Below are 23,741 nucleotides of genomic sequence, written 5' to 3' on the forward strand. Positions count from 1 at the left end.
CACCACTAAACCATCAACATCCACTTATCTCTTAAACTCCTTCAGGGATGATGACTCAGCCACCTCCCTGGGCAGGCTGTTCCAATGGCTGAAAACCCTCTCAGTAAAGAAATTCTTCCTAATATCCAACCTGAACCTCCCCTGGCACAACTTAAGGCCATTTCCCCTTGTGTTATTACTTGCTACTAGGGAGAACAGACCAACTACTGCCTCACTACAACCTCCTTTCAGGTTGTTGCAGATCAAAAAGGCAACTTCCTTTTCCAGTGATGTTTTAAAGTATAGATAGTGTTCATTAGGGAAAATAGAAGTGGAATTAACTTCATTACTTAAAAACTGGGAGCTGTTGGAAGCAATAATTATGAAGATGGAAGACAACTAAATGAACTGTGTATTGCCACAAATTTGTCCAGTTTACAAAGATATCTCCACTGTAAGATCACTTATTGTTTAACCTAGTCAAGTGGCTATACACATTTCTATACCATTTCTTTGTTTATGCTATCTGTGTGACTACTGAACAGCATTTGTGAGAGAGTACTAGAACCGTAACAGTTTTGAGAAAAGATGTAAACTAAAAAAGAGTGAAAAGGTTCAAAGGCAAATGTGGCAGATTCACACAGAAGACTTAAAAGTATGTTGAAACAAAGGGTTACAGGGGCTGAATTTTGTTATATATTCCCATTTCTCAGTTTGCACACAGATTTGGGATTTGACTAGCTGTAAATTAATTCAGGCCACAATGAGTAAAGCATGTCTGTATCTGTGGGATAATATGGATCACAGTAATGCTCCTTCTAGCGATGCAAGCATTGTGACTACCAAAACAGTGTCTTGTTACTTCCACTAAGTCGAATCTCAGTCATTTCTGCAAGAAGTATTTGCAAATTGGATTCTGATATTAAGCTAAAGGGAAGTGACCTATTGCAAGGAAAGAAAGGTCAGCAAGGACCTTGTTTTTTGCAGTATGCAAGAACCTTTCCAGTATTTAGAGAATTGGTAAATACAGAAATACATAGCTATCAGTGACCTGAGAGATAGAAAAAACCGTGAGTAACTGGTTTCAGCCACAGTATAATCAAATATATTAAACTATGCAGGCACTACGGGAAAAGGGAAAAAATCAGACTGATGTAGGTGGGAGGAAGATCTGGACTTTAGGAAGGAGACCAGACATTTGGGAAGGTTTGAACAACTGGATGGGTATTTATCTTCAGACAGTGAACCAAGGCGTCATATTCTCCTGAGAGACTATCAAGGTGGGAAGGTAAACAATTCTATCCTGGTTTTCTGCTTGTTTCGGTCATTCTGGAAGCTGACACCAAGCTGGTCACCTCCATCTCTCTCAGCTCCTAGCTGCCATTTGAGAAGGTCTCAACCCCCAGTGTTGAGAATTCAGTTTTTACTGTCTCAGGGAAGTGATCCTGGTTCCCAGTCCTCAAAGTAGAGAAAATTCCTTCCCAAATCTTTCCAATATGCACCCTTAAGGAAGCAAAGACACACGGTCTGGTCATCACTGGAGAAGCAATAAACAACTGTAAATAGAGTCAGTAGTGAATGATTTCTTTTATGCCTCTTAATGTAAAAGAAAAAGAATCAGAAGTGAATTTGTGTTCACCCCTTGAATGGACTTTTGGATGGAAAAGAAATAGAGCAAAAAGAGTCAGCATATTGGCCTTTCTCTTGCAGGAGGAGGAGCATTAGGATCCATAACCCACAGCATTGTGCAGTAGGCAGAGGCCTCCAGGCCCCAGAGAAGCAGGTTGAAACAGGCTAGTAGCAGTAAGAGTATCAGACCAAAACAGGCTTGTTGAGTCGGCAGGATAGTAAGGCTGTTGGAGAGAAAAGAAGCAGCAAGTGGTTAAGAAGAGGCTGGGTGAGATAAAGAATCACACACTTCTGTTCAAAAAGATTTCAGTGCAGGTCCAAGAGACAGAAAGACACATGGGCCACAGGGAGAATCAAAAGGGAATAAAAAATAAAGTTTTATGAGGAATAGAGGTGTTGGTAAGAGAAAGTGGGTGGAGAGTTGCAGAAATATATCCATTTCCCTCCCATTTTCTTTAAGGGCGTTTCTCTCAGAGTTTTTCCTTTCTTTTCTCCTCCCCACAGCTACCAGACAAGCTGGGAAGAAGAGATTGTCTCTGAACTTAGTAGTGTGTCGTGGCACGGAAGATAGAAAACAAGTAAACAGAGTTGACAACTGTGGTAACCACAGGAGCAAAGCCTGCTTAGTGACAAAGATGAGGAATCTTCCAGAGGTAAGGAAATGTATCTGCCTTGCGGTCTGCTGAGGTAGCTACGTTGCACCCTTCTCATTTTCTTCTGCTTTCTACTCCTGTCACAGCTACCTTGCCTATTGCCCTAGGGGACTGGATGAGCTGAGTTTTTGACAGTTTGTATCCAGAAGGGGCTTATTCAGGTCTCAGAATTAATTATGTGGGACGTAGTGTGGGGATTTAGGGGTTCTTGTTCTTCCTAGTAGTCATGCTAATGGCCATTTGGAGGCTGTATTCAGATCTGTTTGAAGAACTGAGCAATAAGTAATCATAGTCATCTGATTATTTGCGTCTTTTATTGTATCCTTGTTTTTTCAACAAATTATTTTAAGAAAATACTTACACAGAAACATGCACAAATAATTGTGGGTAAGTATAGACTAGTTTTCTGACTGTAGGAATGGCATGCTAAGCCTAATAGCTCCACTCTTTGTCCTTTTCCTCATTCGATGTCTTAGTTAAATAATAAAGTGTTAATTGCATGTTTACAGACAAATCACACTGAAATGAACTGTTGGCTCAGGGTTGCTAAAATGTACAAAAAATCAAGTACAATAGATATAAGTAAACATTTTTATGTAACTAAGTAATATAAAAAAGAAATGTGTGTGTTTTGTTACATTGAGAGTTGTTCAGTGTTGCAAGAACTGTGGCTGTAATGAAAACAGTCACTTAATCTTTTCTACTTTTTTTCTGGCTGAAGAATTTGCAGAAATGTTTGGTTTGTACATGCATTCTCATATTTCTATGTGATAAAGATCAGACAACAATCATATGCTTCAAACCTTTAGTAGTCCAGAATATAATGCAACAAACTTTCTGTTTAGTTGCTCATATTAGGAAGTACTATGTTTTGAATACTGGCTAAAATACTTCTCAAATAACATTTAATGTGCTCTGTTTATGTGTTTAAGTGGTTTCCTGACAAAATACAAATTTAAAGAAGTTTTGAAATTTTTGTGAGTGTTGGGGCATTAGTCTGAAAACATCATCCACATGGCTACTGTGATAAATACAATTTGGGTAACAGCCCAAGTCAGTAATTCATGAATAATCTACTGGCTGAAAAACAATACTCCTAAATTGTCTGGTAAATATTTATGAAAAATAACTCCACTCGCTGCTTTCAATCTTTTTATTTTAGTTTACTTTTTTTTTCATAAAAGTTGGATTCTGCTGCTTCTGCAACAGCTCTAAACACTGAGATAATGCAAAATGAGGAAGAATTAGGCATAAGAACTTCAACCTCCCTGCAGAATTCAGGAATGGCTCACGAATAAAAAGAAGGAGATGGTGAAGAAAAAAATCTAAATACTTTGGCTAATGTTGCATCAAACAATTCTTTCTTAAGTGATAATAGTACCAGTCAGGACTCTGCTAGGCTAAGTTATGCTCACATTTTAACTGAATGATTCATATAGTAGATAAATACAAAATTATTCATTTTATAATTGAGGACTATTAGAAGTCAGCTTTTAGTGATTTTACAGGCTTTTGATATCATTTAGGTACAGTTATTTAAATTTGAGCATTTGCACTATCTTAAAAGTATGAAACAGCTGAAACTGTACTGGAAATTTCATTCATCACTCTTCTCACTTACTCGTAAGTGAGCCCCATATGGAAAAACTCTGTCAGAAATTAAAGGCTCTTTATCCTCTTCCACAGTCTTGCTTGAACTATTCACTTGTATGTTGATATGGAACATGCTGGATGAGCCAATCAAGCCTCAAAACATACCACAATGACATGTTACTCCTTCCTGCAAGCTATCTAATATTCTTCCATCCTTGACCAAGTATCACTGATTTAGGAAGGGCTCCGTATTTCAGTGCCTGTGAACAACTTAGTCCATTTGCAGCATGAAAGTGAAGTTCATACTGGGTAAAGAATCTGAAAGTGATATTGCCCAGGTCAGTATCTTTTATGTAAGAGTACTGAATGAGCAGATATACAAGTGTCTAGATTTCTTTAAGCTGTTGTCATGAAAAATTTACAAGGGACAACAAAGTATGACTGCCCTCCTCTTTTTTTCTCCGTTTATGTAGTTCCACAGGTTCTCTCAAATCCAGCCCCAGTAGCAGAGGCAAGATTAGAAAGACGTTCCTTATGAGAAATGAAGTGTTTGAAGAACACTTTTTACCCTTATGGCTCACATAACACAGGCCTTAATCCAGTTTCTATGTAGAAGTACACAACCAATTTCCACTCCCCTGTCTCTTCTTTTGGGGTATGCTATTTTTTGGAGTATGCAGTTTTCAGCCAGGCACTACTCTAATTGTTTCACATTGGAGTCTTGAGGAGGACAGTCTAGTTCTTCTACCTATTTTTAAAAATCTATTACTTGATGCATTTTTCATTTCAAAAGGAACATTATATGTAGGCCCAATATAGACCTACTGTAAACTAGAAGTTTGGCAGAAATCACAGTGAGAGTCTTGAAATACCAGTTTCTTGTTAGTATATCTACAGCCATGCCTTTTATTACTTGAAAGAGAGGAACATATGTCCTCTGATAGCATGAGACCAAAGAATTAAAAATGGTAAATATTTCTTAGTAGGTTTAGGCCAGATTTTCGATGTGAAACACAAGAAGTCTGTTGCAACAGAGAATTTGGGAGCATTGTGAATGTAAGTCATTCACGCTGTCCTAAATGGTGAGAGATGCACATTGGTGAGGTCTTGCACACTGAAGAACATTTTTCTTCTTACTTTTCAGCCAGACTAATTTTCTTTCGCTCACTTCCCTGACATACTCTTAGCATGTGACACTTACTCTCTGCTTGAAGAGTAAAAGCTGAAGTGTTTTACTACAGAGGCATACAGAAGGAATTTGGATTTCCTTCTTTGTATTTCCTACACTGTACTTCGCCAGTATGATCAAGTTCTGCATCTAGTAGCTTTTAATGCCAGAATTCACTTGTATGTACTTGTTTTCCATTGAGTTATTCTAAATAAAGAAATCAGGTGAACAGGATTTTAAAGGGAGAAAAGCAGTTAGATATTTAATCTTTGTTAGCAGTTGCCATGAGTCAAGTAAGCTGACATATGTTTTTGAGAGATTTCTATTAATGATTAAATAAAATGTACATTTGAAAGATAAAATTTTGAGGTCTACTTTTGTACTTGTTTTAGTGGTTTTTGTTCCGGTAATTTTTATGTACAGGAATTGTACACAGTATGCTAGGCAGGATGACTAGCAGCAGACTCATTTGCTTCCTTAGCCTTTCCTCAGATGAAGGGGTATATACTGTGAGGTACTTAATTCTTGAAGGATTTTGCTTCATTTCTTCATGTGATTTTTGTAAAGATCTATGTTTTCTGGTTTTGTGGCAAAGAAGATGATAGATACCAAGTACCGTGACAAATGCAGTTTAGCTGCTGTGTGTAATGGAGCAGCAAGGGCAGACAAGGGAAGACTATCTAGAATTTTAGAGTCAGGATAAAGCAGGCAAGAATGATTCTAGCAAAAAGGGGCGTACCCACACAGCAAGGGAATGAGGTGGGTAAGGCAAGTCTGGTGACAGTAGCCAGGGTCAACCAAGAGTGTAGATTGCCAGGCAAGGCAAACCTACAGAATCAAGTCTTTAGGTTAAGGTCAGCATCCAGATCAACAGAGTACATGCTGCAGCATAGGTCAGATGGACATCATACCTGAGAGCTGCAAAAAGCAGCTCCCAAGTGAAGAAGTGGGCACATCCATCAAGGCTGCTTCTAACTTTTCCTCAAAAAGCTCCAAGGCCTGTCAAGGTTCCTCATACATCTTGCTTTTATCAGAGAATCAGGCTTGAGCACAGAAAGCTAAACCTGAGGCTGTAGGTGCAGTACAGGTCAGGTCATGACACTGACATGAAAGACTCTCAAAGTAGCACTTCCATCAGCTTTCACACCTACAAGATTTACTCCTTGCTTGCTATGCTATTTCTTCTCTATCCCGTGTCCTTCCAGGTTTTCCATTTTCTTGTGTTTTTTCTTCTCTTCTGCTTCATTTTTCTCATTGTATATTCTTATTATTTCACTTTTCATTTTTTCAGTTCTTTCTCTTTCCTTGTTTTACCAGCATCCATTCCCATGGCTGTTCTATTGTAATCTAATCTTTTTTAATGTTATTTACACTGAAGTAGGTAGAAGCAGTAGACACACACAGTAAATGTCATTTTATCTAACTTTATCCAGGTAGACATTAGGGATGTATCTTAACATAGTCACCTAGGTTCCTTTGCTGTCAATGGAGAAAAAGACAGGTAACTCTAGAGGAGTTTAAGTTCAAGTTATCCTAAGAGAGATGTCTGAAATGGAAGCTCTACTCATAACATGCCTAGCCTTCTCCACTGACTGAAAGGACACACCTAGATTATGAACAGAACTAAATTCAAGTGAGTAAAACCTATCTGTATATAGGATCTTCTCTGTGACTTACAGCTTACTGCAGTTTTTAGAATAGGGCAATTTTTTCTCCAACTTGAACTGGAATAGGGGGTTTAGGATGCAGGAGTTATTTCTTGAGGAGAGATCTGAAAACAGTGTTCAGGTTGCCAGACTGTAACAGAACAAATGACCACTAGTCCCAGCCATCCTGTTATCAGCTTTTGGGCTCAAAAAGGCTTTGATATCTTCAGGAGGTATACACAAAGTGATTCCATAAATCAGAAGGAACTCCTCATGGCAAGCTGGCTTTTCAATGCATAATTCGTAACACTGTGCAACAAATGTAGCTGGAAAAGACAGAGAAATGAACAAGGTGAGAAATGCCCTGGGAGTAGTCACGTAGATGATCTGGATGATATTGGTATTCTGGCACTAGTCCTGTGAGAGATTTTCTAGCAGAATAGGTGGAAGACAGAGTATGTGACCACTGGTAACTAATATAAACTTTTATTTCTTTATTTTTTCTATTTTTCTCATTTTTCTCTCTTCAGAACTGTGACGAGGAACTGAGAACAGGGGCAAAGAAAGAACGATGTCTTCAGGGGAAAAGCCTACTTCTGTGCACACTTCTTCTCAGTAACCTTCTTGGCTTTACACTAGTTATCACCTACATCCTGATGAATTGTGGTCTAGGTATAACATAGGATATCCTTTTTTCCTGCTTCCTTGTTCACCCCATTTGTAAGCCCCTTTGTCTCCTATCTGCCTCCATTGTGCCTCCATAGGCTTAGGAACTCTGTTAAGAGTCCGACTTTCACAATCTCAAAGAATCATAACACCAGTTGTAAAAAAGTTGCACTGTTTTGTCTCTTCCTAGGGTCACAGTGGGAGAGAGCCCTATACCTGTCCTCCTCCTCTGCCTGTCATTTGAGGGAGAGCGTTTTATTGTCTTGCATCTCATCATCATGTCATGCTGTCTGTGGTCACTCCAGGAAATGATTGAGTCTGACATTTGGAGCTACACCTACACCTTTCCAACTCTGACTTAATAAATCTATTGCCAGTTTTCTGGCAGAGACCTACTGCAGCCATAGTGTATAAAGAAAAGCCATAGTCTCTTGCTAACAGAGGAGCTATGAGCATATACCAGAAATAATAATTTGCCTTTCAAATTTGGTAAATTGCAGATAGTTATTGTCTTGGGAGAATGGTCCATGTAAATGTTTATGCATATAGAATGCTCAATACCAAAGGTGCGTTTATGTTGGTGGATACAGATATTCCCTGCTCCAAAATGAACATTACTGATTCTTCACCTAGCATTTTTCTTTAGTCTCTATTATATGTTGAATACTATGCACTATAGAGACCAAGAAAAAAACTGCTGGTTGAGATCTCATCTAGTTCTACTTTGGCTACTTCCTCTCATGGCAGCTGTTGAAATCATAGCATGGAAAGGCTTCCTTTGATTATATGTGTGGCTTCAGTAGATAACTGATCTGATGTTGATACAAGACACTGAATCAAAATGAGAACAAATATCCAGTGATTCGCAGCAGTTTAGATAAAATAAGTTTTAGATCAAAGCAAGAAGTAATATAAAGTCTTTGCCCTGTTTTAACAAATTTCATTTTTGAGAAACATTTCCCATGCTTGAACACCTCCCACCATAACTTATCGCCTTACTTTCTCTGTGATATATCTTTCTTTTGTTTCATGTATTGACGCCATCAGTTGGTTCTTGTTTATTATTTGGCCAAATTTGTGCGATTCAGAGAAAATACAGTGAGAAGGCAGAATAATCCAACTCGTGACTGCCTAGATAGTTTGAACAGAGGAAACCACCTCTGGACTGATTACCTCTCCTTTATTTAAAGAATCTCCCTTATGAAGTGCAAAGGCAATTATCCTGTGAAAGATGGAACCCTCTTTCTTCCATACTCAGCAAAAACTTATAAGGAATTCAACACTCTGCATGCAAAGAAGCTAAATATAAATATTTCAGGGGAAATGTCCCACAGTTAGCTCCTCAGGGTTGGGGTTTTTTTGTTTAAAGTTGTTCTCACTCTCCCTGTCACTGATCATTTCTCTTCTATTTACTCCCTGTCCAGGATCCTGTGATGCTGAGCTGGGTCTTACACTGTTGGCCAGACTCCTAAATTCTAGGAATGACACTGTAGACCCCTGTGAGGATTTCTACAAATATGCTTGTGGCAGCTGGGATGGCAAACACTCAAGCAGAACCACAGAAGAATCACTAAATGTATTTGATGTGCTGTTGGAAGAAAACCAGTTGATTCTGAAAAGACTTTTAGGTAGGGACAGATGATTGGTGTATTACCTTCAGCATCTTCCTCGGTCACAACTGAGATTACTAATAACTGAGAGCACAGTCATTCCTAACAGGGACTGAGTCCAGTCTCTTCATTCTTCTGTCATTACAGGTACAGATTTATTCTTGAGCATGTCATATTTTAATATCTGCTTTTAAAACATATTAGTTCCTCTTGCCAAGTGTAATAAATGAAAGTCACACTAAAATTCTAACAGCAACCCAAACAATTCTTCTGTTGCCCTGTAAAAGTCAACCCTTTCTAATGTGCTTTTCTGAATGTACACTCTAGTTATGTGTACTGACTCCGTGTGGCATGGAAGTTTAGATATGCACCACCTTCCTGTTGTGCTCTTGTTTCTATGCAAAGAAACTCACACAGCTGGCCTCAGGAAGAGTCACAGCACTAGAAGGTCTCACTCTGAGTGACCAGGAAAGGTGGATCTATTTACTGAATTGTTATGAATCAAAGTGTGGTAAAATTTTTTCTTACAACCTTGCTCTGCTTTAATTCTGCCCCAACTTTTTATTTATTTTTTTTTAAACCCAGTTTTATAGTTTTTCATCTATTTATTCTCCTCAGAGGGCCCACAGTTTGGGATAAGAGGCTCAGCTAAGGAGAAAGCAATCCAGTTCTATCGCTCCTGCATGGATACCCAACGGATAGAATCTCAAGGAACTCAGCCACTGAAGGACCTCATAAATCAGGTGAATGTTTGTGCTATTTCCCCTCCTTCCAGAAAATAATTCCTGAAGGATAAAGCAAAGTGTGGAGTTAGGATCATGTGGTCCTATATGATGGAATTTTGCTACTGTCTGACCCTGAAATAAGCTCGTGGTTCACAGCACAACTTCCACTTGATAACTCCTCTAGCTTCAAATGCTTTTACAAGATTTGTTTTCCTGACATTAGGTACCTGAACCTCTCCTCATAATCATATATATTACTTTAGGAGTGTAAAACAACCAAGACCGCAAAGAGAATTCACTTTTAATCTAAAAAACTCAGTTCATTAGGATCCAATTCATCAAGGAACATCTTGCAAAACAGGTGAAATTTTTGTGTCTAAGGTCTGATGGCCATCCACTACTTCAGTCTTCTTCAGTCTTCATGGGAGCTCCTTTAAATAGGAGAATGCTTCTCTTTCCATTCTGGGAGACTGCTCTCAGTGCCAGGGAGCACTGCACATCTTCCTGCCAGCAAAGGTCATTTATGCCTTGTCTCCAAATAGGATGCAGAACCTTCCAGTAGAAGGAACAGTGACTGCAGGCCTACCTGTGAATTTGCTTGTCAGGGAGGTGCGACCTGTAATCCTCGATCCCTGGTTGTCCTTCTGGATGGCTTTAGAAAAATGAGACCTCTTTCTTCTCACCTTCTTCTGCTTTTTTGATGTACACCTTGTTCTGCTGATCATTATTTCTTTTCCCTGTGTCATTTTGCGGCTTGTTGCTTCGCTGAAGTGAAAGTGGCCATTTTAAAGCCAACAGAATATGTAGAAATATTGATGACTTTCCCCTGTTACTATTTGCTTTGTTGCTTCTCCGTTTTAATCATGACTGAGCTCATGAGAGTGAGGAAAAATATTTTGTAAATATGGATCAAACAAGAGTTTTTCTCACCTGCTGTCATGTTGTCTCTTTCTCTCTCTAGGTTGGTGGATGGAATATCGCAGGTGTGGGGAAAACAATAGATTTTAATGAAACTCTTCAGACTCTCATGGGAAGATACAACACCTTTCCCTTTTTCAGAGTCCATGTGGGACCTAGTCCGTTTGACCTCAAGACCAATATTATTCAGGTGAGTAGGACTACAAAAAAAAATGTATCAGGAAGCATTGGGAATAAAAAGTCATTTACACAGCCTCTGAGACCCAGGCTTGCTCAAGTTAAGTCTATGTTCTTCTCTGAAGAAAGTTTTCTTAAATTTCAATAAATTTATTGATTTTTATTACCTAAAAAGCACTTATTTCTGAAAAATGAGCTGATGAAGAAGAGTAAATTACTTCCACCTCTTCTGCCTCAGAGTGTAGATTGTACTTTGTTGTGGAATGGTCTGATTCTTCTTATGTTTATGGGTGTGAGTCTAAGTGCTAAGTGTCTAATATACACACTGTACTATGAAATTTGCAGCCCAATGATGTGGTTTAAACCTGGTAGGCAGCTAAGCACCCACAGCTGCTCATTCACTCCCCCACTCAATAGGATGGAGGAGAGTATCAGAAGGATAAAAGTGTGAGAAGTCATGCATTGAGAAGACAGTTTAATTTATTTATTTAAAAAAAAAAAAAGAAAAGAAAGAAAGAATAAAACCAAAGAAGTGGTGCAAAAAAATCCTGATTGCTCTCTACCAACCGACGACTGCCCAGCTGGTTCCCAAGCAATGGCAGCCCTCACCAACCTCCTTCACTTCCACTTTAATCGTTGTCTGTGATGCTATATGGTATGGAATACTCCTTCAGTTGCTTAGGGTCAGCTGACCCACCTGTGTCCTCTCCTAACTTGTTTACTCCAGCCTGACGGCTGAATGGGGAAGGGTGAGAAGCAGAAAAGGCTTTTTTGCCATGTAAGTGCTGCTGAGCAGTAACTAAAACATCCCTTAGTTATCAACACTATTTCCAAGGACAAATCCAAACCATTGCCTCATATGGGCTGCTATGAAGAAATTTATCTATATCCCAGGCAAAACAGTGCACCATGAAGAAATACCTGACAATGGTGTTTACAGTTGGATATCAGTCACTGCAGATTTGTACTGAGTTTGTAAATGAGCTGCAGAATGTAATAGATCCACAACATTTACTTATCAAACATTTTTCAAAAGTAAAAGCAATTCATTAGTATTTCAAATTTGATGACACAAAAATTAACAAAGTGTGTTGAGCATATCCTCACATTTCCAGTGGTCCTGGAAATTGCAAGATGTTTTTTCTTTACCCTTTTTGCAGATTGACCATCCTGAGTTTGAGATGCCACCTGAGAGTAAATTCAAAAAAAGAAATTATCTTGAGGTAACATATCAGAGGCTGAAGAAAGGTAAAAATAGCTATTTGATGTAGGGATCTTCTTGAATTGCCTCCTGGTTCAGAGTGGTTTGTTTCCATGGGTTATGGTCAGTGACCTCTGAAAATGTCTTCAGAAGGAATTCTTTACAAAACTCCCTACTTTTCCAACAAGATAGTCTGTAAAAGTTTTAGATGCCAGGTTTAAAATTCTGGTGTAGAAACAGAATGTTACAGTTTGAATTTGTATTTGACAAGTAATATGAACCTTGGTTTCCCTTTATGTTTCACGTTGAAGGAATGTTTAAAAGAAGTGTTCTTGTTCAAAGTAAGGCTTTATAACTTAAAATCTGTATGTTGAGGGAGGAGTAGCTACCATTTTTAGTTACTTTAAAATGTTTTAACCTAAGCTGGAGAAACAAGTTCTTTGACCTGAGGAGTTACTGCAATCAAATTAATTTCATCACAGCTGAATTTTATAAAACCTGAGTTGACTTTAGTTTCTTGGTCTGATTCTTTCAGAAGAGGGCTCAAAAAAACCCAAGCCTGTCTACCCATCACAAGCATTCCCTTGATATATCATGAACATAGAAGAAAGAAGCTGGCGGTTTTTTTCCATCAAAAACACCAGCTCATTATATCACTACATCTCTCTCCTTTGACTCCAGAGATGTCAGACGTACACCTCTAAAATTATCCCAGCATTTAATATAATGGCAAGCTGGGACAAAGATAACCTTCTGGGAATTTAGTGGTTTTTACCGAGAGAGGAGCTGTACTTGGCATACTGTATTTCATATGAAGAATTATATAAGGACGTTGCAGGGAAGAAGACAGTTTCAGAGACAGGACTACAGTGGTTTTGAAAGATTGAAGTTTATACAATCAAGACAGATGGTTGGATGGATGGAAGAGGTGACTAATTTTCAGTCATGTTTTCCCACTTGTCATATGATCTGTATTGCAGGTTCTCCGTGTGTATCTCTCATATTTGAAGAAACTGGGGAGCCTACTTGAAGGGCCACAGGATGGTCTCCCTGATTTATTTTCCCCTATCTTGTCTTTCATCTCTAACCTCCAGAGAGCTGTCACCCCACTGCAGGAAAGACAGCAGAGGGGGATGCTGTTCTTTCACACTACCATAAGGGAGCTACAGGTATCTATGCCTTAGAGCTTGATCAACACAATTACACATGTGACATTCACATTCTGAAGATCCTGTTCAAAAGAGATATGAGATACTCTGTTTAGATGCCATTCCCTTGCAACTTACACATCAGGTCTGTTGAGCTTTAAATGACCTATTAACTTGTGGTCTTTTATTGACAGCAGTTAGATTTTTCAGGGCCACAACTTTCTCCCCTCCCCAATCCTAGTTCAACTGAAAAAAAAAAAAGTATAATCAACACCCACAAGATAAAAAACAGTGTAACTTGTTGAAAGTATCTCTCAACAGTAGAGAGACTATCCCAGTTCCACTATTGTTTATTGTCAGTTAGTTTAGATTTATAGTTCAGCATGTAAATTTTGTTTTACTTCTAGGAAAAGGCACCTGCTATTGACTGGCTGTCATGCCTCCAAGCTGTCTTCCATCCTATGCCGATGAACCTCTCTCAGCCAATTGCAGTTCATGACATGGATTACTTAAGTCACATGTCGGAACTTATCAAACAATGGCACAAGGAAAGGTAGGAGTCAATATTTTTTGATGTAGTTGTTCATGTCTCAAGAAATACTAACTTCAGACAGCATAAATTAAAGACGTCTGTGCTAAAGGCTGCTGAATCAGTAGCCTAACAATGGCAAGGTTGCTGTGGCTCTGTGTTCACAGGTTTGTCCAGTGCTAAGGCTTAGCATATATTCCCAATAGGCTTGCACATGTGTGCACCATAGATGTACACACATATAAATCAATCAATCAATCAATCAATCAATCAATCTGTGTCTCACACAGATCAGCGGAAATGGAATACAGTCCTTTTACTGGTACCCACCCACCCATAGCACTCATATAAACGTAAATAGCTCAGCCTGATCTTATTCCTCCTCTCCAGGTGATCAGGATTGGTCTATACTAGTGAAATATCAATATGTTCACACAAAATGTGGATCCATAGTTGTTCTTAGGTATACAGCCTGTCCAGAAGCTGGCCCAAGATCCCCTCATGTCCACAGCTGCTGGCACCTGGATATATGAGCCCCTGAGTCTTGTAGCCCTACCTTGCTTGCTGCTGTCTCTTCCTGTTAGAAACATGCATATACAAGCAGATCTCTCCAGTAGATGGTCCAAACTGCTAGTCTCCAATAGCCAACTCTTGGACCCCTGCTCTCTCCAGCAGCTATCTTGAACCAAAGTCCCTTGAGCAGTCACCTCTCAGTTCTGGGGAGAGTTTCTCTGGTAGAATCATATCAAATCATCCTTGATAGCCCCAGGTGTGGCCCATTCAGAGTACTTTGTTGTTATTTTTCGGGTTACTAGGGTTCCTTCGCCTCAAATTATTCCTCTCATACTTGCCACACCTCTGTGTTTATAGTGACAAGACCTCAATCTTCAGTCTTTTTAAATGTCATTTTCCTGCAGGGTCCCTCACATTTATATGATTGTCTGTCTGGTTGGGAATCTCTCCCCAGCCCTTGACAGTCGATTCCAAGATGCACGCCTGGAGCTATTTAAGATTCTTTATGGAAAAATGGGATCTAGAATGGTGAGTTAGCCTTTAACCATCTTCAGCCTCCCCAGTAGCAGAACACACTAGAACATGCCTTCTGGATGTTCTCTTGATGCCTTTTCTGGATGGGATTTCTTAGATTTAGGGAGGAAAAATACTCTCACTAGGCCATTAAAAGCTTCCTTTCTCTCAAAGAAATATAAGAGTAGACATGACAAACAAAACTTTAGAGAGCTAAGTGCACTGTATCATGGGGTAGGGAACCATATATAGATGTTGTCTTTCTCTATGTATTTGTCTCAGGTAGCATATGAATCTACATCTTGTATGAAAGTAAATGGAATAAATCAATGTTTTACTTGATTAAAGTTTTCTGAGATAACTTAAATAGAATGACATTAATTACTATTCACTGTTGTAATTTTTAGATAGCAGGGTATGTACTACTAACTTAATGTTTGCCTATCTTTTTACTGTCTTCCTAACTCTTTCTCCTCACACTTATGTGCCTCTACTTCTTTCTCTGTTCTTGCAGATCCCATCAGAGCGCTGGCAGAAGTGCTTGACTGATACCAGCTCTTTCTTTGAGCCGGTTCTAGGGCAGATGATTGTGCAAGAAATTTTCCCTCAGCAGACCAAGAAACTTGTGGGTATTCATCCTTTTAACCCCTAAGTAGTCCTCAGTTTCATATCTTTCTTTTTTTGATGTGCCAACTTAAGACTGTATAAAGGCAGCAAAACCATGTGTAGATTTTGTACGTTTTTATGTATTCCTATACTTACACACTTCCTCTCCTTTTTGGGAATGAAAGATGTCAGAACAAGACATTGCTGTCATTGCTAGAATAATCAATACTAAAATACCAGTTATTTAACTCAACTATTAACTGTCACGTGTGCAGCACCAATACCTATGACAGCCATACAAATGCATGCAATGTCAGTGTACTTCCTGGAACGACAGTTAATATTACTAGTATTCATCACCAAACTGAAATATTTAAATAAGATTTTTAATTGCAAAGCCATTAAGCTATCCTATGACCAGTTGTACAGAGGCAAATGAACATCAAACTATTCTGAGTGGATCCACAATGAAAGGAATACCTGCCTGCAGTGTGGAAAAGATTTCTCTTTTCCTTTGATGATCAGAATTACTTTTTCTTTTGAGGGAAGTTAGTGTAGGCACCAGGGTTCATAAAGAGTTTGAAGTGTATAAAGTGAAAAGAGTAAATAACCCCAAGAAAAGTTAATGGGAAAACTAAGACTATGTGTAGTGAAGCCCAAAGCTAAATGAAAAAAACATAGTTTTGTGACGAAGAGACTCAGATTGCCATAACTTTGGAAGGGGAGACATCAGCATGAAATACTTGTGGATACTGAGTTTTCTTTTTACTCCAGAAGTGAGGCAATCATTTGGTCCATTTTTATCACAGCAGGGATTGAATGATAAAGAATTATGTTTATCTCTAAGTTACTGTGAGAAACAAGATGGTAAGGTGTGTAGAAGAGAGTGGTGAGCCCTATGATGAACCCTGGATGCCAAATATCTTAAGCCTAAATCATTGTAGAAACTGGAAATTCCTCTTTCATCATCATAAGAAGAATTTCCCCCCAATTAGTTTGTGTTTGAATTGATGGAATATGGGAGTATGGTAGCTAAGCCCAAACAATATTTTTCTCCAGTTCTGACTACGTCTTCTTTTCTCCACTGCAGGCTGAGCAGATGTTCTCTGAGATCCAGGAAGCCCTCTATGCCCAACTGGATCAACTGGAGTGGATGGATGGACAGACTCGCCAAGAGGCTAAATTCTTGGTGTGTGCAGAAGGCAGAAGTTACTGGGGCCTTCCTTTCCCTGAAGCCTTTGGAGAAGGAATGGAAGGGGCCTGCACCTTCATGTATTCCTACCTGATTCTACTGGCACACATTCTTAAATAGATATCTTATACACACTGAAAATTTTAGTTGGTTTTACAAGTGCCATCATGCACGTGTGATCATACATTGATGTGTAGGCACAGAGAAGGTTTGGTGTTTGTCCGTGCATAGTCTGAAATAACTGTATTGAGATACAATTCAGTTTGATACACCTGGGGAGGTTAAAAACTCTAAAGCTGAAAACAATGCTATAAAGAAAGGGTAAAGCAACTTTAGGTTTCAGGTCATTGAGTTAAGAAACCAGATTAGCAAGAGAAGATGTCTTGTTGAAACAGAGTAGCTGCTATTTTGAAGGACTGGTTCCCAGATTAAATTTAGATCATTCAGAAACAGAGTTTAAAAGGACTTCTAGAATATAAAGCCTCCTGTTGGTCATCTTTCTTTTTGTTAGTTTCTTTATTTATTATGATTTTTAGGCTTCCAAACTGCAAGTGGAGATCGGCTATCCAGCTCGCATACTCCAGACTGCCAACGTCAACCTGGAATACCAGAATGTGAGCTGTATGATGTAAACATAGCTGCTTCATTATTGGCTGTTTACCTGTTTCAACTGCTATCTTGTCTGAGGCTTAAAGAGGCTATGACCTCTAAAGCAAAGCATATTTCCTTCTGTTCATTTTCTAAGAACATACAGGCCCACAGAACCTTTATCCATTGCTTCTATATCGTTGCCTATGCTGTTTCCTTTTTAGAGTGGATGACCTGGTAGAGATGGGTTGTGACCTGCTTGTGTGTTCTGTTTGGTCTGCAGATAACATTCCTGTCATATCTTACATTTAAGGTCTTTAGACCTGGGACAGAAAAAAACACATGAATATTCCATTGATTTGTCTTTTTATAAACCCTTTTTAACCTGTGGGCCTTTTTCTCATACTGTCCAAATCATTCTTTGTTCATGTCCTATGACAGTCACGTTACCTGTCTCTTCCTTCAGTTGGAGATAAATGAAGACACATTTTTCCTCAATGTGGTGGCTTGCTTAAAAGTACTGAGGGAAAATTCCTACCTGAAACTCCTTCAGCATCACTCACAGGACAAGTAAGTCTCAGATACTGATCTGAAAAATATAACATAATCACACACTTGTGGATTAACTGACGTTGGAAGGGCCATGTGAAGATCACCTAGTCCGATCCTCCTGCTCAAAGCAGGATCGGCTAGAGCAGATCCCACAGGACTGCGTCCAATTGTATTTCTGTGTCTCTCTTTTGCTGGGAAAGAAAGGGAAGTGCAGGTGGAGGGAGGGACAGAACTGGACACAGTACTTCCAGATGTGGTTTCACCAGTCCTGAATAGTGGGACATAATCACCTCTCTTGACCTGCTAGTGACACTTCTTCTAATGAAAGAGAAGTTGTCGTCCTTTTTTGCTGTAATGTGGTATTGCTACATCCTGCTTAAAAAAGCCTTGAAGCTGGCAGCCTGTCTTGTATTCAGCCTAAGCTCATGCTACTAAAAAACCTACTGTTGTGGAAGGAGCCCTAGACCCCTGAAACAAAGAATGGGGGGATTTTGTCACTGAACCCTTGAGTAAGGGGGATAGCTCGTTCTTGTTGAAACAATGGGATTAGTAGCAAATCAAACAGCAAGGCATTGTGATGATGTGAGTGCTGGCCAGGTCACCCCAAAGGCAGGACAGCATTGACAGGTGTGCTTGAGACCTTACCCTACCTCAAGAGCATTCTGTGCAGGACATCACAGGAGGTTACTAGTCTTGGCTTGAGTAACAGAGAAGTTGTGAGAGTGAGTCCCCTAATGTGTACGAAAGCTAAGCTCCTAGCTCTGACCATCTGTAACAAGTGAAGGTTTATTTCAAACATCTTTAGATAACATGTGTTTAATAATTTGCTGCTGCTGTGTGAACAGCTATAATGAGCAGACCGTTTTTGCAAGCGCAGTGGAGGAAAGGAGCAAGGTGTAAGATAAGGAGTTAATACATTCTCTCATTTCTCTTTTTCTGCTTCTAGCTGGCATGTACCCCCCTGGACTGTGCATTCATACTACTCAGTAAGGGACCACATGGTGGTCTTTCCTGCTGGAATGTTCCGCAGCCCTTTTTTCCACACGGAGTTTCCCAGGTATGGAAAGGCTGCAAAAGTGGAAGCTGAATGTAGTCCCTTGGCTGCACCATGTTTCCAGGAAGAGTCTTAATGGGTCTGTCTTTAACGTCTTTCTTACTGCATCCCAGAAACATATAGGGGGGAAAAACCAGCTTTTTTTAAAGCCAGATAGATATTGCCTTATGAATTCTGAAAATGTGTGATTATTGACTCTGCTGGAGCAAAATCAGAATCTAGGTGAAATTAAGCTAAGTATATTACTCCAGACCAAAGGGACGGAAGTCTCATGTAGGTTAAATGCAACCTTTTCCTCTTATTTTCCGGATTCCAAGAATTCATGGAATCTAATGCATGGAAATCTAACACAGGAAAAATACGAGCCTCACAGAGCAACTTCTCGTCAGAAGTCTTTTTCAAATGGATCAAATACATTTCTTCCTCTATGGTTTTTTTTTAAAGAAACATTCTCTAATAAGCACATACATTTTTAATTCTGTGTCTTCCCCTGCAGCTATGACACTTGTGTAGACCACATTCTTAGAGTTGATTTTTTTCATCATATGGAACAGATCAGTATTTTTCTGATATCAAAAGCACTTAAAACAGTTGGCTGTAAAAATATTATTTTATGTCCTTTTTGGATCATAATAGATAGTTACTTCTAATCCAATTGCACTGAAAGATGAACTCACACTGTGGCAATAGGCTGAAGTTTGAAAGAAACATGTGTCTGTTAAAAGTAATTATTTTGCCCATGGTGTTCCTCTACAGTTGTATTACATCTTCCTGTGTTTGCAGTATTTCCTGAATTAATTATAATATGAAAGAATAATCGAAAAATATTTTTTCCAGTAGTAGAGGCTATCACTTCCCGTATTTTTCTTCTCTGAAGAAGTGTCTGCAGCTTCTTCTTCTTTTTGTATTCAGTGTTAGCAAAATATACTTTTCTCATCCTAGTTGAGTAGACTGATAGGTCAAACTTGATCAGCTTTTGGTAAGTTGGCATAGCATTTTCCCAGATGAGGCTCCAGAGTTTAAACTTTTCTGACAAAAGCCAATAATTTTTAATATAAGAAGTAAGCAAAGCAGTCCAATTTTTACATAATCATAGAATCAGTCCAATTGCTCTGCCATGAGCAGAGACATCTTCCCCTAGATCAGGTTGCTCAAAGCCCCAGCCAACCTGACCTTGACCACTTGCAATGACGAGGCAACCACAACTCTGGGCAACAATTCTAAGTTAGCATCTACAGAGCACCTAAAAGAGCAGTTCAAAGAGAATATGAGTTGTTCTTGTCACTTTCTAGTGAGTTTGTAATGTTGTAATAATGATCTACTACAATCATTTCATGCTTCAGCAGCGTTAATCAGTGCATGTAATGAAAGAATGAGTCCATAGTTTCACATTACAGGAATGCATTTTGAGTGTATTCTTACTTGTATGACTATTTGTAAATTCATTGCATAGAATTGTAGAAATTCTGATTGGAAAGAACTGCTGGGGGTCTCTAGTAGCACTTCTTGCTTGTGGTGAGATCACCAATGCTAGAGCAGATTAATTGTAGTCAATTATTCATGATTTTAATTCACCTTGCCAGTTTTATGTATTGTTATTCACTAGACAACTGCTGGAATATTGCTTCTCCAACCATCCTGCACTTGCATGATTACCATTGCATTTAACGTTTGATTTGCAGTTCAGCCAGTAGTGGGTAAATAAGGACATATCTCAACAACAGTACATGTTATTAGAGTTAATAAAGGCAAAACCTCATCCACAAATTTCATTATTATGATGCCTTATTAGCTACAAATAATTTTAACGCAAGTCCATAGTACAATTTTAAGCATTGGTATACTAATTTACACTTGTATTTGTACTTTTTCAGAGTGTACCACATCTGAGAGACAATAAATAGAAAGTGTTTCTGTGTGCTCTTCGAGTAGAATGCTCCTGTGCAGCCCATAGTTGTGTTCCATGCTGAAAAGAATACTCACCTGCCTTCTGTTTCTTTTCAAAAGCACCCTTTTATGTTTCTTTTTCAGTGCTGTGAACTTTGGAGCCATTGGAGTCTTCATGGCACATGAACTTCTTCACGCATTCTATCATTATGGTGGGTAACAGCAGTGGTGTCTTTGTTTATTCTTCTAGGTCCCCACTGGTATTTTCTCTCAGAGGATCTTCAGTCATGGTCCTTATACCAATGTATACATCTATTATTAAGGTAGATGAAGCTAATAAAAACCCATTCCAGGCCACATTGATTACTAAGTGCTTAATGTGAGGAATACAGGTGAAAGCCAGAAATACCTTTACTTTCTATGACTTATTTTTTTTCCCCACAGTATTGCCTGGGGGCTGTCCTACATGCAACAGGAGTGCCCTACAGAAATCTATAGACTGCTTGATTGAACATTATGAAAGCTATAGCTTTAAGGTCAATGGTACTTTTACATTGTTGGAGAATACAGCTGACACTGGAGGGCTCATTATTGCTTACCAGGTATTGTAGTCTACTTCTCTGATCTCATAGTCTCACTACACAACTCAAGTGCCACAGCTCAAGCTGTATCCCTCTCTACATGCTGCTCCAGTTCCAGATTTCTTGCACGCCTGTGCCAGTGCAGCACGTGACCTGCATGTCCTCTGCTATACCAGACATAAGCTCTTCACAAAGCTTTGCTCATAACATCACTAATTCCATGTAAGATCCCTTCTACCCTTCAGCAATTCTGGGGTGGACCTTTCTTTACTTCCCCATTTATATCATGCATACAAAAGCATGCTATTGTTTATATGCTTATGTTATACTTGAGGAAATAAGCTGAGGCATGAACCAGAATTCTGTGTAAAAAGGCTCCATAATGGTGTTTTCATCAATACTTTAGTTAAGAAGTTTGGGTTTTTATTATTTCTTCATGCAGTAGTTCAACAGTTTAATTAATTACTGAGTGCAGGGTGCTTTAAGATCTCTAGGTCTCAGATGGTACTTGTTACATTCTTGCACAATTAGTGTTGGGAGGTAGAAAATCTTTAATTTTTATTCTAATATTAGTGTCTTTCTTTAAAAATAATTTTCGCTCTTTCATAATGCAGTCACCGCATCTCTTATGATGATGTGTAGTATTTACCGAAATGGGAAGGAAAGGAGTTATGTTGGTTTTCTCCTGTCTTAGAGTTATTAGGGATATGGCCAGCAGCAGGGAGCCATGAAGAGAGAGATAGAAATTTGCTAATTTATTAAATATATATTAGGCCATATATTTCATGGACAGAAGATATGGGTTTGGAACACTCTCTGAAGGAGGATTTATTATTATTAATTTTCTCTCTCCACAGGCCTATAAGAATTGGCTGAAAAAGCACAAAGAAGAGAAGGATTTACCTAAGATTGGACTTTCACACGATCAGCTTTTCTACCTCAGTTTTGCTCATGTAATGAATTCTAGGTTATTCGTGTATCTCTCACTCTCCATTGCCTTTCACATTATGACATTTTTTTCTTTCTCAATATTCAATCACTTTTCCCCTTCTTGACAGAAATGGAAATGACCAGTGTTTCTGGGAAATCCAGAGTCTTATTTAGAAAGCCCATAACCTGTTATGGATCTCAAAGCTGAAAAATGGCCTGTCTGCAAAATATCTTCTACAAAGCTCTGAAACATACCCAAATTAAGTTGTAGTCGACAAGTTGTGTCAGAGAAAGCAAGCTTCTTTGCTAACTTCTGAATACTTTTTTTTTTTGCTGTTGTGAGCAATATTACGCATGGAAAACGGATTTTTTTCTGAAAAAAAAGCATATACCTTTTCATTCCTTTCTTCATCCGCCTCTCTGTCATGGTGAATAACTATATGTCATGTGACTGACAGTGAAAAAAGTTTATAAATCATTTAGAGATAAAGAACTACATGTACACACACACATAGTTTGAGGTTTCTGTGGTAACCTGGTTTAAGGATTTGTGCGAAGATACGCAGTTGTGCATAGTTGTGCACTTGTGTTCTGCATGACAGATCGCTCGATTTCAGCATTCAGAAAAGTCACACCCTTATAAGTCACCACAGTTGTGCAAAAGGAAACTTTTTGTGCGTGTATTAAGTCAGAGCAGTGTGTGGAAAAACAATTCTGAACTCACAGTTATTGGGTCTTATTGGCAAGATTTGCAGTTCACAGGCTATCTGGCCGCCTGTTTGTCAGTGAATAAAGACTGAAATCACAAGACTGAGGACTTGGATTGCTACTTTAACACCACTAAAATCACATACCTTCCCCGCAGTCTCCTGAGTAGTAGTAGGATGCTGTGTAAATGCTCTCCTTTCTTGATGAGCGCTCATTTGTTTTCTTAAAAACCTAAATCTAGACACTGAGACTACATCTATACCATTATTCTAAATGGAGTCCAAAGCTGTATGAGCCTAAACTTCAAGATGGTCTAAACTCCCTGTGTTTTAGACTATGCAGTATAAGAAAAATAGTAGATAGTGTGTCAGATAAGGAAACTGGAGAAGTTTAGGAAGAGGGAAAACAGTCATCGTGGTGGTGAAGGGAAATATCTGAACATTGTTGGGACCTGTGTCAGTGTGTTTCCTTGTGTACTCCAGCAGCCTCTGTCACGTGTGCAGAGGAGCATGGGGAGCCTTAAGTCTTGCTCACACGAGGATGTTCAGCCAAACTGTCTTTTCTGTTCTGCTTCCTTTCAGGCAATGTGTGGACACCAGGATTCCGAGAAACTACAGTCTTCCCTGAACACAGATCCACACAGTCCCTTGCCACTTCGTGTCTATGGGCCTGTCAGCAATAGCCAGGACTTTGCCAAGCATTTCCACTGTTCCAAAGGATCCCAAATGAACCCAGACAACAAGTGCCACATCTGGTAATCTGTATGGAAAAGGAGGAAGAGAGATATGACTCCAGAGAGAGGAAGGCCTGACTCATGAAAGTATGACCATCTTCTCAGGGCCCCTAGGGTGACATGGTGCTCCTATTCACAATTCGACATTCCATTTCTTCTTATCCTTTCCTCAGCAGTTGATAGTAGCAAAATTCTTAAACTGATCTCATGAGGGAGGAGGGTCTCCTCCTACTGCTGTAAGC

General features: G+C 39.1%; 1 protein-coding gene across 1 annotated transcript; it reads left to right on the forward strand.

The window, feature by feature from the left end:
* The first annotated feature begins 2,243 nt into the window (after window positions 1-2,243).
* Window positions 2,244-23,524, forward strand: KEL (Kell blood group, metallo-endopeptidase). The gene is made up of 18 exons (XM_009870099.1): window positions 2,244-2,261; window positions 7,199-7,340; window positions 8,759-8,962; window positions 9,563-9,687; window positions 10,631-10,777; window positions 11,925-11,987; window positions 12,946-13,134; window positions 13,521-13,666; window positions 14,560-14,683; window positions 15,183-15,293; window positions 16,365-16,463; window positions 17,003-17,080; window positions 17,521-17,624; window positions 18,553-18,663; window positions 20,692-20,759; window positions 20,992-21,149; window positions 21,986-22,081; window positions 23,348-23,524. The coding sequence occupies exons 1-18, from the start codon at window positions 2,244-2,246 to the stop codon at window positions 23,522-23,524; spliced, it is 2,160 nt and encodes a 719-aa protein (XP_009868401.1).
* The last annotated feature ends 217 nt before the right edge of the window (window positions 23,525-23,741 follow it).

Source organism: Apaloderma vittatum, unplaced genomic scaffold (assembly GCF_000703405.1).
Source record: "Apaloderma vittatum isolate BGI_N311 unplaced genomic scaffold, ASM70340v1 scaffold17325, whole genome shotgun sequence".
NCBI classification, from domain to species: domain Eukaryota; kingdom Metazoa; phylum Chordata; class Aves; order Trogoniformes; family Trogonidae; genus Apaloderma; species Apaloderma vittatum.

Coding starts and splice junctions, on each gene's coding strand:
- KEL (XM_009870099.1), top strand. Junction 8,963..9,562: donor GATTCTGAAAAGACTTTTAG/GTAGGGACAGAT, acceptor TATTCTCCTCAG/AGGGCCCACAGTTTGGGATA. Junction 10,778..11,924: donor TCAAGACCAATATTATTCAG/GTGAGTAGGACT, acceptor CCCTTTTTGCAG/ATTGACCATCCTGAGTTTGA.